General features: G+C 38.8%; 1 protein-coding gene across 3 annotated transcripts in view; it reads left to right on the top strand.

Moving 5' to 3' along the window:
- Positions 1–13803, top strand: part of LOC446916 (troponin T, cardiac muscle isoforms) — a 96491-nt gene that overhangs the window by 65067 nt on the left and 17621 nt on the right. For all 3 annotated transcript variants that reach the window (XM_018246542.2, XM_018246541.2, XM_041582032.1), the window contains exons 10-11: positions 3970–4080; positions 13367–13476. In XM_018246542.2, coding sequence (XP_018102031.1) covers positions 3970–4080; positions 13367–13476 — 221 coding nt within the window. The remainder of the gene's footprint in view (positions 1–3969; positions 4081–13366; positions 13477–13803) is intronic.

Raw genomic sequence — 13803 nt, 5'->3', positions numbered from 1 at the left:
GGTTCTAATACAGTTGATTCCAATACTACTGCTGCTGCTACTGTTACTACTATTGCCTCATTATTTGGCAAATGTCTTCTGTTTGAGTCCTAACATGTCTTCTAAAAATGTTTCTTCGAATACTGCCGCATTGTTGGCTAATGTCTTCTGTTTGACGCCTAACATGGCTTCTAAATATGTTGCTTCTAATTTTTCGGCTTAGTCGGCTAATTTCTTCTGGTTGAGGTCTACCTCATTTAATTCTTCTGGTTCTATTACAGTTGATTCCAATACTACTGCTGCTGCTGCTACTGTTGCTACTATTGTCTCATTATTTGGCAAATGTCTTCTGTTTGAGGCCTAACATGGCTTCTAAAAATGTTTCTTCAAATGCTGCCGTGTTGTTCACTAATTTCTTCTGGTTGAGGCCTAATGTGGCTTCTAAATATGTTGCTTCTAATTTTTCTGCTTAGTTGGCTAATTTCTTCTGGTTGAGGTCTACCTCATTTAATTCTTCTGGTTCTAATGCAGTTGATTCCAATACTACTGCTGCTGCTGCTATTGCCTCATTATTTAGCAAATGTCTTCTGTTTGAGGCCTGCCTCATTTAATTCTTCCGGCTCTAATACAGTTGATTCCAACACTACTGCTGCTGTTGCTACTAATGCTTCATTATTTGGCAAATTTCTTCTGGTTGAGGCCTAACATGGCTTCTAAATACAGTATGTTGCTTCTAATTTTGCCGCTTAGTCTGCTAATTTCTTCTAAAGGTCTACCTCATTTAATTCTTCTGGTTCTAATACAGTTGATTCCAATACTACTGCTTGGTTGGCAAATATAGTCACACTATTATTACCCCTGAAACGACTGTGGCCAAAAGTCCTGCTGCCTCAGTCATCATACAAATAACAAATTAACAATCTGTTCAAACTCTACAACTAATGCTAGTGTTGTGTTATATTATACTTGTATTGAAGGTTTGCATTATGTGAAACGTGCAACTAAAAAAATATAATGGATTTTAGGGACACTCAATTCAATAGCAGATTCATCAAATTATTTCCTGCATGCTTGTCTAATTTCTTCTGGATTGGGTCTGCCAAGGTTCCTAAAAATTATGTGGCTTCTAATAATGCCGCATTTTCAGTATAATTATTTATGGTTGGGGGTTTACCTCTTCTTCAAAGTCTAATTTTAATTCTAATAATGTTACTTCTAATAGTGCCAAGTTAGCAAGTATAGTGTGACTTAATATTAAAATTTAGAAAAAAAAATCAATGTATTTGAGTGTTACAGTAGTCAATTCATCAATTTTGGCGCCTTTGTGTCGAAATATGGTGCAGCGCGTGTGTGCGTTGCGTGGCGCGTGCATCGTATGCACGTCACCAATATAAATAGCCCTGCCCTTACACTTGTAGGAGTGCAATACTTGCAAAACATGGCAGGACCTGGGATAATGAATGAGGAGCAGTTGAGGTACCTCATCAGTTACCTGCACCGGGAGGGATACGACAATATCCCTCCTGGGACAGTAGGCTTTCGGGGACTCTGCCGGAGTATCATGGAGAGGCTGAGGCGCAGGCTACGCAGCCAGTTTGGGATGCGTCTAACTCTGTGACTGCTCAAGAGAATCTGGAGCGATTTAAAGAGGTGCCACACTGAGTTGGTGGAAGAACTGCGCATGGAGGTTGAAGGTAGAGTTATTTAAAAAGAAAACATCTTATAATGATTTGCTATTTTACAGCAAAAATTTTATTAAGTGAATACTTTAATTAGGATTGGAATAGTTAACTTTGACTGACTGTCATAATTGCAGACAAGTTAGATAACAAGTAAATGAGCTGTCAAATGGAGATTATTTAAACAGATTATAATAGATTTATTTAAACAAAATACATGGGTTTCCCTTCTTAATTACAATAAAGCCACTTGATTCATATTTATTTTGGTATTTTAGAGCAAATGTTTGTTTGTTTAGGCCTTTGGCAAGGCTAATAATAATTTTACGTCACATAAAGGTAGATTTATTTAAACAAAATAAATAGGTTTCCCTTCTTAACTACAATAAAGCCACTTGATCAGGCCCAGATTTGTGGAGAGGCCACCAAGGCCCGGGCCTAGGGCGGCAGGATTTTAGGGGGTGGCATGCTGCCCAACCATAACCACTTTGGTTTAGAAACACTGGGGATGCGCAGGAGATACAATAATTTCCCATGCAGCAATCCCCATTGCTCCTGTCCAGATGATGAAAATTTACCAGAATAAAGGGGAGGGGACAGGGGTGACAAATGGCAGTGGGCCTAGGGGCGCCCACTATGTAAATTCAACCCTGCACTTGATTCCTATTTATTTTGGAGCAAATGTGTGTTTGTTCAGGCCTGTGGCAAGGCTAATAATAATTTTACTTCAGATAAAGGTAGATTTATTTAAACGGAATAAATAGGTTTCCCTTCTTAACTTCAATAAAGTTAATTTTCCTGTAGTTACAACATGACACCTTATCCTGTATAATTAATACTGTACAAATGCAATTGCTGAAATTCATTCATTGCCATTGATTGTCCAGGACGACAATCCTGATGATGAAGCACCACCACCTGACCAGGCAGCACCATTATATTAATTTATTTATCACAGACTACAAAGCTTGAAACTAAGGGGAAATGTTTTATTCATAGCCCCAAAGGTGTAAAAAGGTGATACAAACAAAACACCCATAGAAGATGGGTTTCATCAAATTGCACTGCACGTCAAAAAATAACGTTGCGCGCCAAAATACAGATACGTGGGCGTGACAAATTATTTTGATGCACGACAAAATTGCGGCGTGCGTCTCATTTTGCAAATTTTTCACCATTTCGTAGATTTTGCTCGAAATTCACTAATTATTCGTCGAAACGCCACAGATTCGCACATCACTAGTACCTACTTTCTATGTATTTTGAGTACCTCACAGTTTCTGCATGTAATAAACTTTAGCTGCCAGAATCTTTTTCCCCTTTTCCTTATAATGTGCTTGCAGTACCAGCAATTGTATGTGTGCTTAATACCCCCTGCCTGCAGTACCAGACTTTAAGCAAATTTTGCCCCCACTGCTATGGTTTGATTTTCCTGAAAATTCAGTGAAAGCACATGGGAAAGTGGGTGGAGTCCAAAGGGGGGCATGGCCAAAATTTTCTGCGGCACGCTCCACTCCTCGTCTTGGCCCCACCAGGCAAAAACATCTTCTGCTGCCTATGGCCGATGCAGACCATTAGAGAGTGAAGGGGCCAAGGAGAAAGAAGAGTTTCAGCCAATCAGAAATAGTTCAGTTTAATGGTGTAACTATAGAGGAAACAGACCCCTTGGTCATGTGGGGAAAGGGGGGGCACAGAATGCAAGGTCTGTTTCCTCTGTAGTGTTAAAATCGCCCTCCCCACCGATTTCTTCTTCTTTAAATTGACAAGCTTGCGCTGTTGTTACGCCCCTGGTCTAGTACACAGTATCCAAAAGTGTTATGAGTTACTCAAATTTCAAGCACAGGTCATAACAGGCAGCAATTAGAGTAGTTAGTAACAAGCACACGAGTCAGGAACCAGAGGATCAATCAGGATAGACAATTTAGAACACACCCAGCTACTCATAAGAAAAGTTCTATAATCGGCCATTAAACTCACGTCTGCATCCTTTTTTTTTTTTTAATATGACACCAAACTGATGTCACACACAGATGTCCTTATGTAACTACGTTGGCGCTGCATCCCATGTGGAGACCATGGGTGCCTCCATCTTAGAAGAGGAAGGAAGCCCTGACAGATGCTTGTAACAGTACTTTTACTACAGTATTTGAAGCATGTTTATGTAAATGCTCTCAGTGAATTTTAAGAGGTTCTTGCCTTTCTTTCCTTTCTATAATTTTCCAGTAAAATTTCCTCATCTAGGTTAATATGTTACAAATTTACAGCAATTATTTAGTAATTATTTATACCTCTTATTTTCTTTTTTTTTAAGGAAGAGCGTGCACGTAAGGAAGAGGAAGAAAATAGAAAGAGAGCTGAGGACGATGACAGGAAAAAAAAAGCATTTTCCAACATGCTTCACTTTGGGGGTTACCTTCAAAAGGTATGTTACTGATTTATTTTTTAGTCGAGCCTTTGCTTTACCTGTTTTTATGATGTTTTTGTTCTGTAGCTGTCACAAAACAAAAACTATGGTACCATGTTAGCCAGTAGTAAAAATTACAACTAAAAAACAAAAAAATACAAAAGTATTGTAGACGTGATACCTATGTATATAGGCTAACAATAAAAATACATTGCAAGCTTTCGAAGCACCAAGACTAGGGATGGGCTAATTTTTTCACCTTCTTTCGCCTCTAAAATGACGCCCATAGACTAGTATGGCATAGTGCATCAAAAAAATGTTTGGACGCACATATACTTTAATGGGTGTCTGTGACATTTCACTGGCGGCAAATTTTTGGCGAAACGAAATGGGTCAAATTCAGCCAAGCCTTACCAAGACTCCTTCATCTGGCAAAATACAAATAAAGGCTTGAAAGGAGCAGCATATATACTCTTAGACCATTGGAAAGTATTTATGGACAATAAATTAGGAAGTTACAGATAGAGATAACTTTTAAAGATAAAAATAATTATGGGGTTGTAAATAATCCAGGCTTCTGGATTCAGTTAAATAGTGTGGTATGAAACCTGACCCTAAATTAAGGCCCTGTCTTAATGTGTTAAATAACTCCATACATTTTAATTAGGGATGCACCGAATCCACTATTTTGGATTCAGCAGAACCCCCGAATCCTTTGTGAAAGATTTGGCCGAATACCGAACGGAATCCGAACCCTAATCAGCATATTTTAAATTAGGGGTGGGAAGGGAAAAAATGTACTTCCTTATTTTGTGACAAAAAGTCACACGATTTCTCTCCCCACCCCTAATTTGCATATGCAAATTAGGATTCAGACTCAGTTGGGCCGGGCAGAAGGATTCGGTCGAATCCAAATCCTGCTGAAAAAGGTTGAATCCTGGCCAAATCCCGAACCGAATCCTGGTGCATCCCTCATTTTAATACAGAGATCTTCTTTTCCCATTCAGTTTTAAAGTTCCCTTAAGAATTAAGACCTTCATATCCTGAAGACTTTGATTTTGATTGCAGAAGTGTTGCCCCACTGGTGTATGACATGCTTTGGTCTTGATCTTATGTCGGTGATGGTTCATCCTTGTGCGTAGTTTTTGCCTTGTTTCTCCAATGTATATGCCTCCTGTAGAGCACTTAGTACATGTAATCATGTACACCACATTGGATGAAGCACACAAATAGTACTCCTATATGGTGTAGACTTTTTGTGTATTTGGTATTGCAACTTTATCTTTGCACATGATATATTTTCAAATTTTGCATCTGTTGCTATTGCTATTGTACCTGCTTTCATTTCTTGAGGAAGAGCACTTTTGTATATTGGACAGGAGAGGTACAGTAGTTCCGGCAATATTTCCTTTAGTCTGGTTTCTTTATGGAGCATCGGCTGTAGGTCTTTGGATATTTTTCTAATAATGTTTAGGTGAAGATTGTAGGTTACTACCCTGTTGTTTTCTGTCTTTTGTTTGTATTCCACGAATGGTAAACTGTCCCATCGAAGATATGCAGGACGGCCTGTTGGTTTTTGGTATAGGGATGCTTGTATAGTTCCATTTTTGATGTAGATGGTGGTAATGTGTGAATAAGAATGGTTAAGGGTAAGGTTGATAGAGGGGTGGAATTGGCAAAATCTTTGGTGGAATGACCTTTGTAAAAAGGTCAATGGCCTGGTGTTGCAGGAAATTTTCCTCAAACTGGGCCATAAACAGATTGGCATACTGATGTGCCATTTTGCTTCCCATAGCACTTCCCATCAGTTGGAGGTATATGGCATCTCCTAATGAGAAATAGTTGTCAGAATGAATCTGATTAGTTGTAGAGTTGGCACTGTGGACATATGACATTTTTCAAGGAAGTATTGGCAGGCTGCAACACCATCTACAAGTAGGATGTTGGTATATATCTATACTCTACATCCATGGTAGCTAAGATGGTGCCCCCTGGAAGTGGACCTATATTGGCCAGTTTGTTTAAAAGATCAGTGGTGTTCTGTATGAAGCTGGGTGTTTTTCCTGACAGTTGGCATCAGGATGGCCAGGTATGCCCTCAGTTAATGTTGAGGGATGGGAGAATTTGATCCGTTTCGTTTTGCCAAAAATTCGCTGCCGGTGAAATGTCACTGACGCCCATAAAGTCTATGGGCGTCCCAAAAAATTTTGATTTTACGGTGACATTTTTTTGACGCCCTTTTTTTTTTTTTACGCACGCTGCCATACAAGTCAATGTGTGTGATTTCCGCAGCAAAACAAGGCAAAAAAATTTGCCCATCCCTAATGTTCAATACTTTATAGTATTTTTGGTGCATGTAAAAATTACCAATTGTGGGATTCCCTGGTATCAAGCCCATTAAGTGTGTCTGTTGGAGAGAGAGGCCACTGATGAGTTGTTTAAATTCCCTTGTATTTTTTTTGAGTTGGGCAAGCCTTTTATAATATGTGGTGTTAGACAGTTGGCTATTGACTTCTTTCATGGAATTTCCATGTCACTGTAGAGCCTTGTTTTATCAAGGCATTTGTTAGGGCAGAAAGTCAGTCCTTTTGAGAATGCTTGCTTGATGTTAACAACCAATCCATGCAGTGTACCATTCAATAGATTAATTCCTCTTGAATCATCTTCTTGCAACAAAATCTCAGTGTCCTTTTAGAACGTTTCACAAATTTTTCGCTGTTTCACAAATTTTTCGCAAAATTCGCAAATATTCTCTGCCGCACAATGCATTGGATGAAACCCATCTTCTATGGGTGTTTTGTTTGTGTCACCTTTTTTCAGCTTTGGGGCTACCAATAAAACATTTTCCCTTACTTTCAAGCTTTGTAGACTCTGTGATTATAAATGAATATGGCATGTTTTGCTTTTGTTTCAAAATGTGCTGAATTGCATTGGAGTCAATGGGAAGACCAATTCACACTCATGTTTCGCTTAGTATACTGCTACACACATGCCCTACATTGTTAGAGGACTCCTAGTCCTATCTTTTCAAAAAATAAAAAATAGTTGCTCACATTTTGCCAGTTTCTTAAAACCGTCTGGCCGACTGTTAACAGTATCTACTGCTTCTCTATATTGCTGTTTAACCAAATAGTACCATCTGTACTTTACTACTAGTAGATTACTAAAACAATTACAACTAATAAATCTGTGTGCTTAGTATCCCAGATAAAAATGAATAAACCATATATTTAGGTGAATGAACCTTTTATATATAATATTTATATTGTAATTATGATTCTGAAATAGTTTGTAATGTAATGGTAATGACTGCAATTGAGAATAGTCATAGCTGTGTTATTGAATCCAAACAACTTCAAGTACCATCTGGGTAGTAGTTAAATGAAAAATAAACTCCAAATATAGACGTTTAAATAACTTTTTTTAATGTAAAAAAAAAAAGCACAACTGTGCTAAATATGATTTTAGTAGCACATAAACTACAGTGGAGGAGGAGGAGAAGGAGCATTGTCCCTCTGTAGAGATTGGACTGTCTCTCTGACCCCCTGAAGCTCCTGCCTCATGCAATGCACCTGGTGGACTAGTGTGATGAGCAGCTCAGTATGGTCGTAAAAGGCATTTCCAGTGTGAGTGCCCACATCACTGAGTGCCTGGTCAGGTGGCGGGGCTACCTGGTCAGGTGGTGCCGGGTCAGGTGGTGCTGCCTAGTCATGTGCTGCCGCATCTTCAGGATCATTGTCCTGGATCCGCTCAGCTGCTAATGAATGAATTTCAGTTTGATTAATACAGTAATTGCATTTGTACAGTATGAATTATACAGAATGAGGTGTGTCATGTAGCAACAACAGGAAAATTAAACAACATCTATAAGGATGGCATTGGCAGGTATGGGACGGGCAACACTCAACTCCTCAACTAGGTCTGCATGCCTCTGGAGCCTTTGCCTCAGCCTCTCCATTATTGCCCATCTTAGGGACTGTATCCCATTGGTCCCAGGGGGGATATTATCGTAGCCGTTCTCAGCCTCAAAACTATAGGCCAGTTAAGTCTGACATCAGTGGTAGGAAAGCTTTTCAAAGGGTTAATAAAGGATAAGATACTGGACTTCATAGCAAATCATAATACTATGAGTTTGTGCCAGCATGGATTTATGCGTAATAGATCTTGCCAGACTAACTTAATTTCTTTTTATGAGAAGGTAAGTAGAGACCTCCATTCTGGGATGGCAGTGGATGTGTTTTACTTAGACTTTGCTAAAGCATTTGATACAGTGCCATACAAAAGGTTACTGGTTAAATTAAGGAATGTTGGCCTGGAACATAGTATTTGTACCTGGATAGAGAACTGGCTAAAAGATAAGACTACAAAGAGTGGTGGTAAATGGAACATTTTCTAATTGGACCAGTGTTGTTAGTGGAGTACCGCAGGGCTCTGTACTAGGTCCCTTGCTTTTCAACTTGTTTATTAATGACCTGGAGGTGGGCATTGAAAGTACTGTTTCTATTTTTGCAGATGATACTAAATTGTGCAGAACTATAGGTTCCATGCAGGATGCTGCCACTTTGCAGAGTGATTTGTCTAAATTGGAAAACTGGGCAGCAAACTGGAAAATGAGGTTCAATGTTGATAAATGCAAGGTTATGCACTTTAGCAAAAATAATATAAATGCAAGTTATACACTAAATGGCAGTGTGTTGGGAGTTTCCTTAAATGAGAAGGATTTAGGGGTCTTTGTAGATAACAAGTTGTCTAATTCTGGGCAGTGTCATTCTGTGGCTACTAAAGCAAATAAAGTTCCATCTTGTATAAAAAAGGACATTAACTCAAGGGATAAAAACATAATTATGCCTCTTTATAGGTCCCTGGTAAGGCCGCATCTGGAGTATGCAGTGCAGTTTTGGACTCCAGTCCTTAAGAGGGATATAAATGAGCTGGAGAGAGAGTGCAGAGATGTGCAACTAAATTGGTTAGAAGGATGGAAGACTTAAATTATGAGGGTAGACTGTCAAGGTTGGGGTTGTTTTCTCTGGAAAAAAGGCGCTTGCGAGGGGACATGATTACACTTTACAAGTACATTAGAGGACATTATAGACAAATAGCAGGGGTCCTTTTTACCCATAAAGTGGATCACCGTACCAGAGGCCACCCCTTTAGACTAGAAGAAAAGAACTTTCATTTGAAGCAACGTAGGGGTAGGGGTGAGGTTGTGGAATGCACTGCCGGGTGATGTTGTGATGGCTGATTCAGTTAATGCCTTTAAGAATGGCTTGGATGATTTTTTGGACAGACATAATATCAAAGGCTATTTTGATACTAAGCTCTATAGTTAGTATAGGTATGGATATATAGAATTTAATTAAAAGTAGGGAGGGGTGTGTGTATGGATGCTGGGTTTTCATTTGGAGGAGTTGAACTTGATGGACTTTGTCTTGTTTCAACCCAATTTAACTATGTAACTATGTAACTATGTAGCCCTCCCTGTACACGTAGCAGATGAAGAATCTCATCTGGTCATCGTTCATGAGGCCTGGACCTGCCATGTTCAATGCAGAAAAGTTTTACACTCCTACAGGTGTAAGGGCAGAGCATTGGTTATTTATACTGTTGATGCCCATTTTTGACGCATAAGATGTGAGTGTCACGTGCTGTATGCGCGTCCATTTTGATGCTCGCACACCGAGTATAACGCGCGGGCGCAAAATTTGTCGAAATAGCTATAGAATTGAGTACTACTTAAATACATTGATTTTCTTATTTTAGTAATAGTGTGACTACATTATCCAACCATGCTGCAGTATTAGAAGTAACATAATTAGAATTAAGAGAGGTAGAACTCAACCAGAAGAATGTAGACTACAATGAAGCAATATTAGAAGTGAAATTATTTTTATGAGGCTTGACAGACCCAAGTAGTAGCATCAACATGGAATTTAAAGTAGAAATAGAAGAGGTAGACTCCAACCAGAAACAATTAACCAGAAAATGCAGCATTATTGGAAGGCACATCATTTTTAGGAGCTTTGGTAGACCCCAACAAGAAGAAATTAGACAGCCTTTTGGCAGTAGTAGCATCAACATAGAATTAAAATTAGAATTAGAAGAGGTAGACCCCAACCAGAAACAATGAACCAGAAAATACGCATTTTTATAAGCCACATCATTTTTAGGAGCTTTGGCAGACCCCATCCAGAAGAAATTAGACAACTATGCTGGCACCTAATTTGATGAATCTGCTATTGAATTGAGTGTCCCTAAAATCCATTACATATTTTTTTGGTTGCACGTTTCACGTAATGCAAACTTTTAATACAAGTATAATACAACACAACACTAGCATTAGTTATAGAGTCTGAAGAGATTGTTAATTTGTTATTTGTATGATGACTGAAGCAGCAGGAATTTTGTCAGCAGTCATTTTAAAGACCTCATGTGTGTACTTGCAGACATCTAACTTAAAGGCAGGGCTTTGGGTAGTAATAGTGTGACTACATTTGCTAACCATGCAGCAGCATTGGAATGAACTTCATTAGAACCAGAATAATTAAATGAGGTATGCCTCGAACAGAGGCAGTATTAGCAACTAGCAATAGCAGCAGCAGTAGTATTGGAATGAACTTTATTAGAACCAGAAGAATTAAATGAGGTAAATTAGCCAACTAAGCAGCAAAATTATAATCACCATTTTGAGAAGCCATGGTAGGCCTCAACCAGAACAAATTAGCCCACTGAGCGGCAATATTAGAAGAAACAGTTTTAGAAGCCATGGTAGGCCTCAACCAGAACAAATTAGCCCACTAAGCGGCAATATTAGAAAAACATTTTTAGAAGCCATGGTAGGCCTCAACCAGAACAAATTAGCCCACTGAGCGGCAATATTAGAAGAAACAGTTTTAGAAGCCATGGTAGGCCTCAACCAGAACAAATTAGCCCACTAAGCGGCAATATTAGAAAAACATTTTTAGAAGCCATGGTAGGCCTCAACCAGAACAAATTAGCCCACTAAGCGGCAATATTAGAAGAAACATTGTTAGAAGCCATGGTAGGCCTCAACCAGAACAAATTAGCCCACTAAGTGGCAAAATTAGAAGAATCATTATTAGAAGCCATGGTAGGCCTCAACCAGAACAAATTAGCCCACTAAGCAGCAATATTAGAAGAAACATTTTTAAAAGCCATGGTAGGCCTCAACCAGAACAAATTAGCCCATTAAGTAAAAAATAAGGTTTTTTTTGGATATTTGGGGGAAGGAAAGGAGAAAAAAATAAAACCCTAAACTATAACCCCTCAGCACAATGTGTACCCACAAGGAATACACACACAAACACAGACAAAGACAGTTAGCCCTAACAAGGGCTATTGGGTGGTAAGCAGGCAAGTAGAAGAGGGAAAATAGAAAACTGAAAACCTTTACACAACTTACACTTACACTGACTCCACAAACTCCTCTAGCTAAATAAATAGGGATGCACCGAATCCACTATTTTGGATTCGGCCGAACCCCCGAATCCTTTGTGAAAGATTTGGCCGAATACCGAACCGAATCCGAACCCTAATTTGCATATGCAAATTAGGGGTGGGAAGGGGAAATTTTTTTTACTTTCTTGTTTTCTGACAAAAAGTAACGTGATTTCCCTCCCCGCCCCTAATTTGCATATGCAAATTAGGGTTCGGATTCGGTTCGGCCTGGCAGAAGGATTCGGCCGAATCCGAATCCTGCTGAAAAAGGCCGAATCCTGGCCGAATCCCGAACCGAATCCTGGATTCGGTGCATCCCTATAAATAAAACACAGATTCTCTCTATCTCCTGCTTTCTCTAACCTCAACAAAAAACACACTGAGTAATAATGCCCACCTCTACACCTCCTTATACAGACAGTGGGAGTGCTCACATCTAATTGGCTGCTGTGGTTGACGTCCCGTTTGTCACACATCCTTTTTCTCTGATGCACGTGCCTTCGGCGTCAAAAATTCAACGTGAGTCAAAAAATTCAAATGAGCCGCGTGGTGAATTTTTGATAAGTTTTCATGAAAAATTTAGTCCGCGCAAAACTACGAAAATATGTCGCGAATTGTTTCACCCATCACTACTGATAATTTGATTTCAAAGCCTTCCTGAAGCATAACTTATGTGAAAAGTGGCTGTTGTAGGATTTTTGAGTTGGAGTAATTTTGGAATCAGGCTATCTTTTTTGAACTTTGTTAAAAAGAAAATGTCACTGTACACTTGTGCCAGTTTCTTCAGCAGGGTTTTAAGTCTCATTTGTGTGCAGTACCGGTATTTTGTGGTATCTTCCATGTTAATCACAGAACCAAAACTAACTAGTGATGGGCGAATTTATTCGCCAGGTGCAAATTTGCGGCGAATTTATGCGATTCGCTGCCAGCGAATAAATTCGCGAAACGCCGGCGAAAATTCGCGGCAAAAACGGGCGTCGGCATAAAAAAACGGGCGTCGGCGTCATAAACGAGACGCCATCGGCGTTTCGCAAATTTTTTGCCGTTTCGCGAATTTCGCTCGAAATTCGCGAATTTTCCAGCGAACCGAAACGGCGCAAATTCGCCCATCACTAAAACTGACCAGCAACCAAATTTAAGGATCAATTTAGGGTCAAATTTCATGTCACACTATGTGACCTAATTTAATCCAGACCCCTGGACTATTTACAACCCACACTTATTACTTCTATTATCCTTACAAATTATCCCTATCTATCTGTAACTTCCTAATTTATTGCCCATTAATACTTTTTTCAATGATATAACAGTATATTTGCTGCACCTTTCTAGCTTTCATTTGTATTTGCCTGACAAAGGGGCCTTAGTGCTTCAAAAGCTTGCAATGTGTTTTTATTGTTAGCCAATATAGTAATCACTTCTACTATACTTTTGTATTTATTTATTTTTTTGTTTTTTATTTGTTAGCTGTAAAACTTGCCTAAACTCTAACATAGTCTTGCCTGATCTCTATCATAGTAGTCAAACAAGTTATACTTTCATCTCATTGTAGTCTTCTACAGTGCACACAACTATACCCTGTGTGTGTATATACAATCATTTACATGTGTTTTTTAAATTATTATGTAATGATATATCAGTAAACATTACATTATATTATAGGATTCTGCCTATGACTAAGTGCTGGGTAAGCATGAAACGCGTCAGGCGTTAGAGGGGATACTTTTCATGTTTTTTAACTATTGATGTAAATAAAGTATATTTTTTACTTACTAGCATGCCTTGGAGAAATTATTGGGTTTAAGATTTTAAATGTGATAAATTACTGAGGCATTTTGACTTATTTCAGACAGAAAGAAAAGTCGGAAAGAAACAGACAGAAAGAGAGAGGAAAAAGATGATTCTAGCAGAAAGAAAAAAAACACTAAATATTGAAAACCTGAATGAAGACAAACTGAGGTATAGTGTGATACTTTCACATACAAAGGGGAGAATGTATTAAAAGTCTGTAACAGTAAAAATAGTCACAATATAAAAACTAGCAAATAGCTGTTGCGAACCCGGACACTTTTTAGCGACCACTCCAACAATGGAAGAAAGATTGCACATTTTATAGTTTATGATAGTGTACAGTATATGTAATAAAACTACTTACTGAAAAAATTGTGCGCCAAAATATTAAGTTTCAAGCATATCTTACAATGAAACAAACCCTTAATAACAAAATAACCCTACCCCCTACCCTACATAGACCCTCCTCCCCCCAGCCTAGCTGCCCCCCTGGGC

Source organism: Xenopus laevis, chromosome 2L (assembly GCF_017654675.1).
Source record: "Xenopus laevis strain J_2021 chromosome 2L, Xenopus_laevis_v10.1, whole genome shotgun sequence".
Taxonomy (NCBI): Eukaryota; Metazoa; Chordata; class Amphibia; order Anura; family Pipidae; genus Xenopus; species Xenopus laevis.
This window is presented reverse-complemented; position numbering and strand designations above follow the sequence as displayed.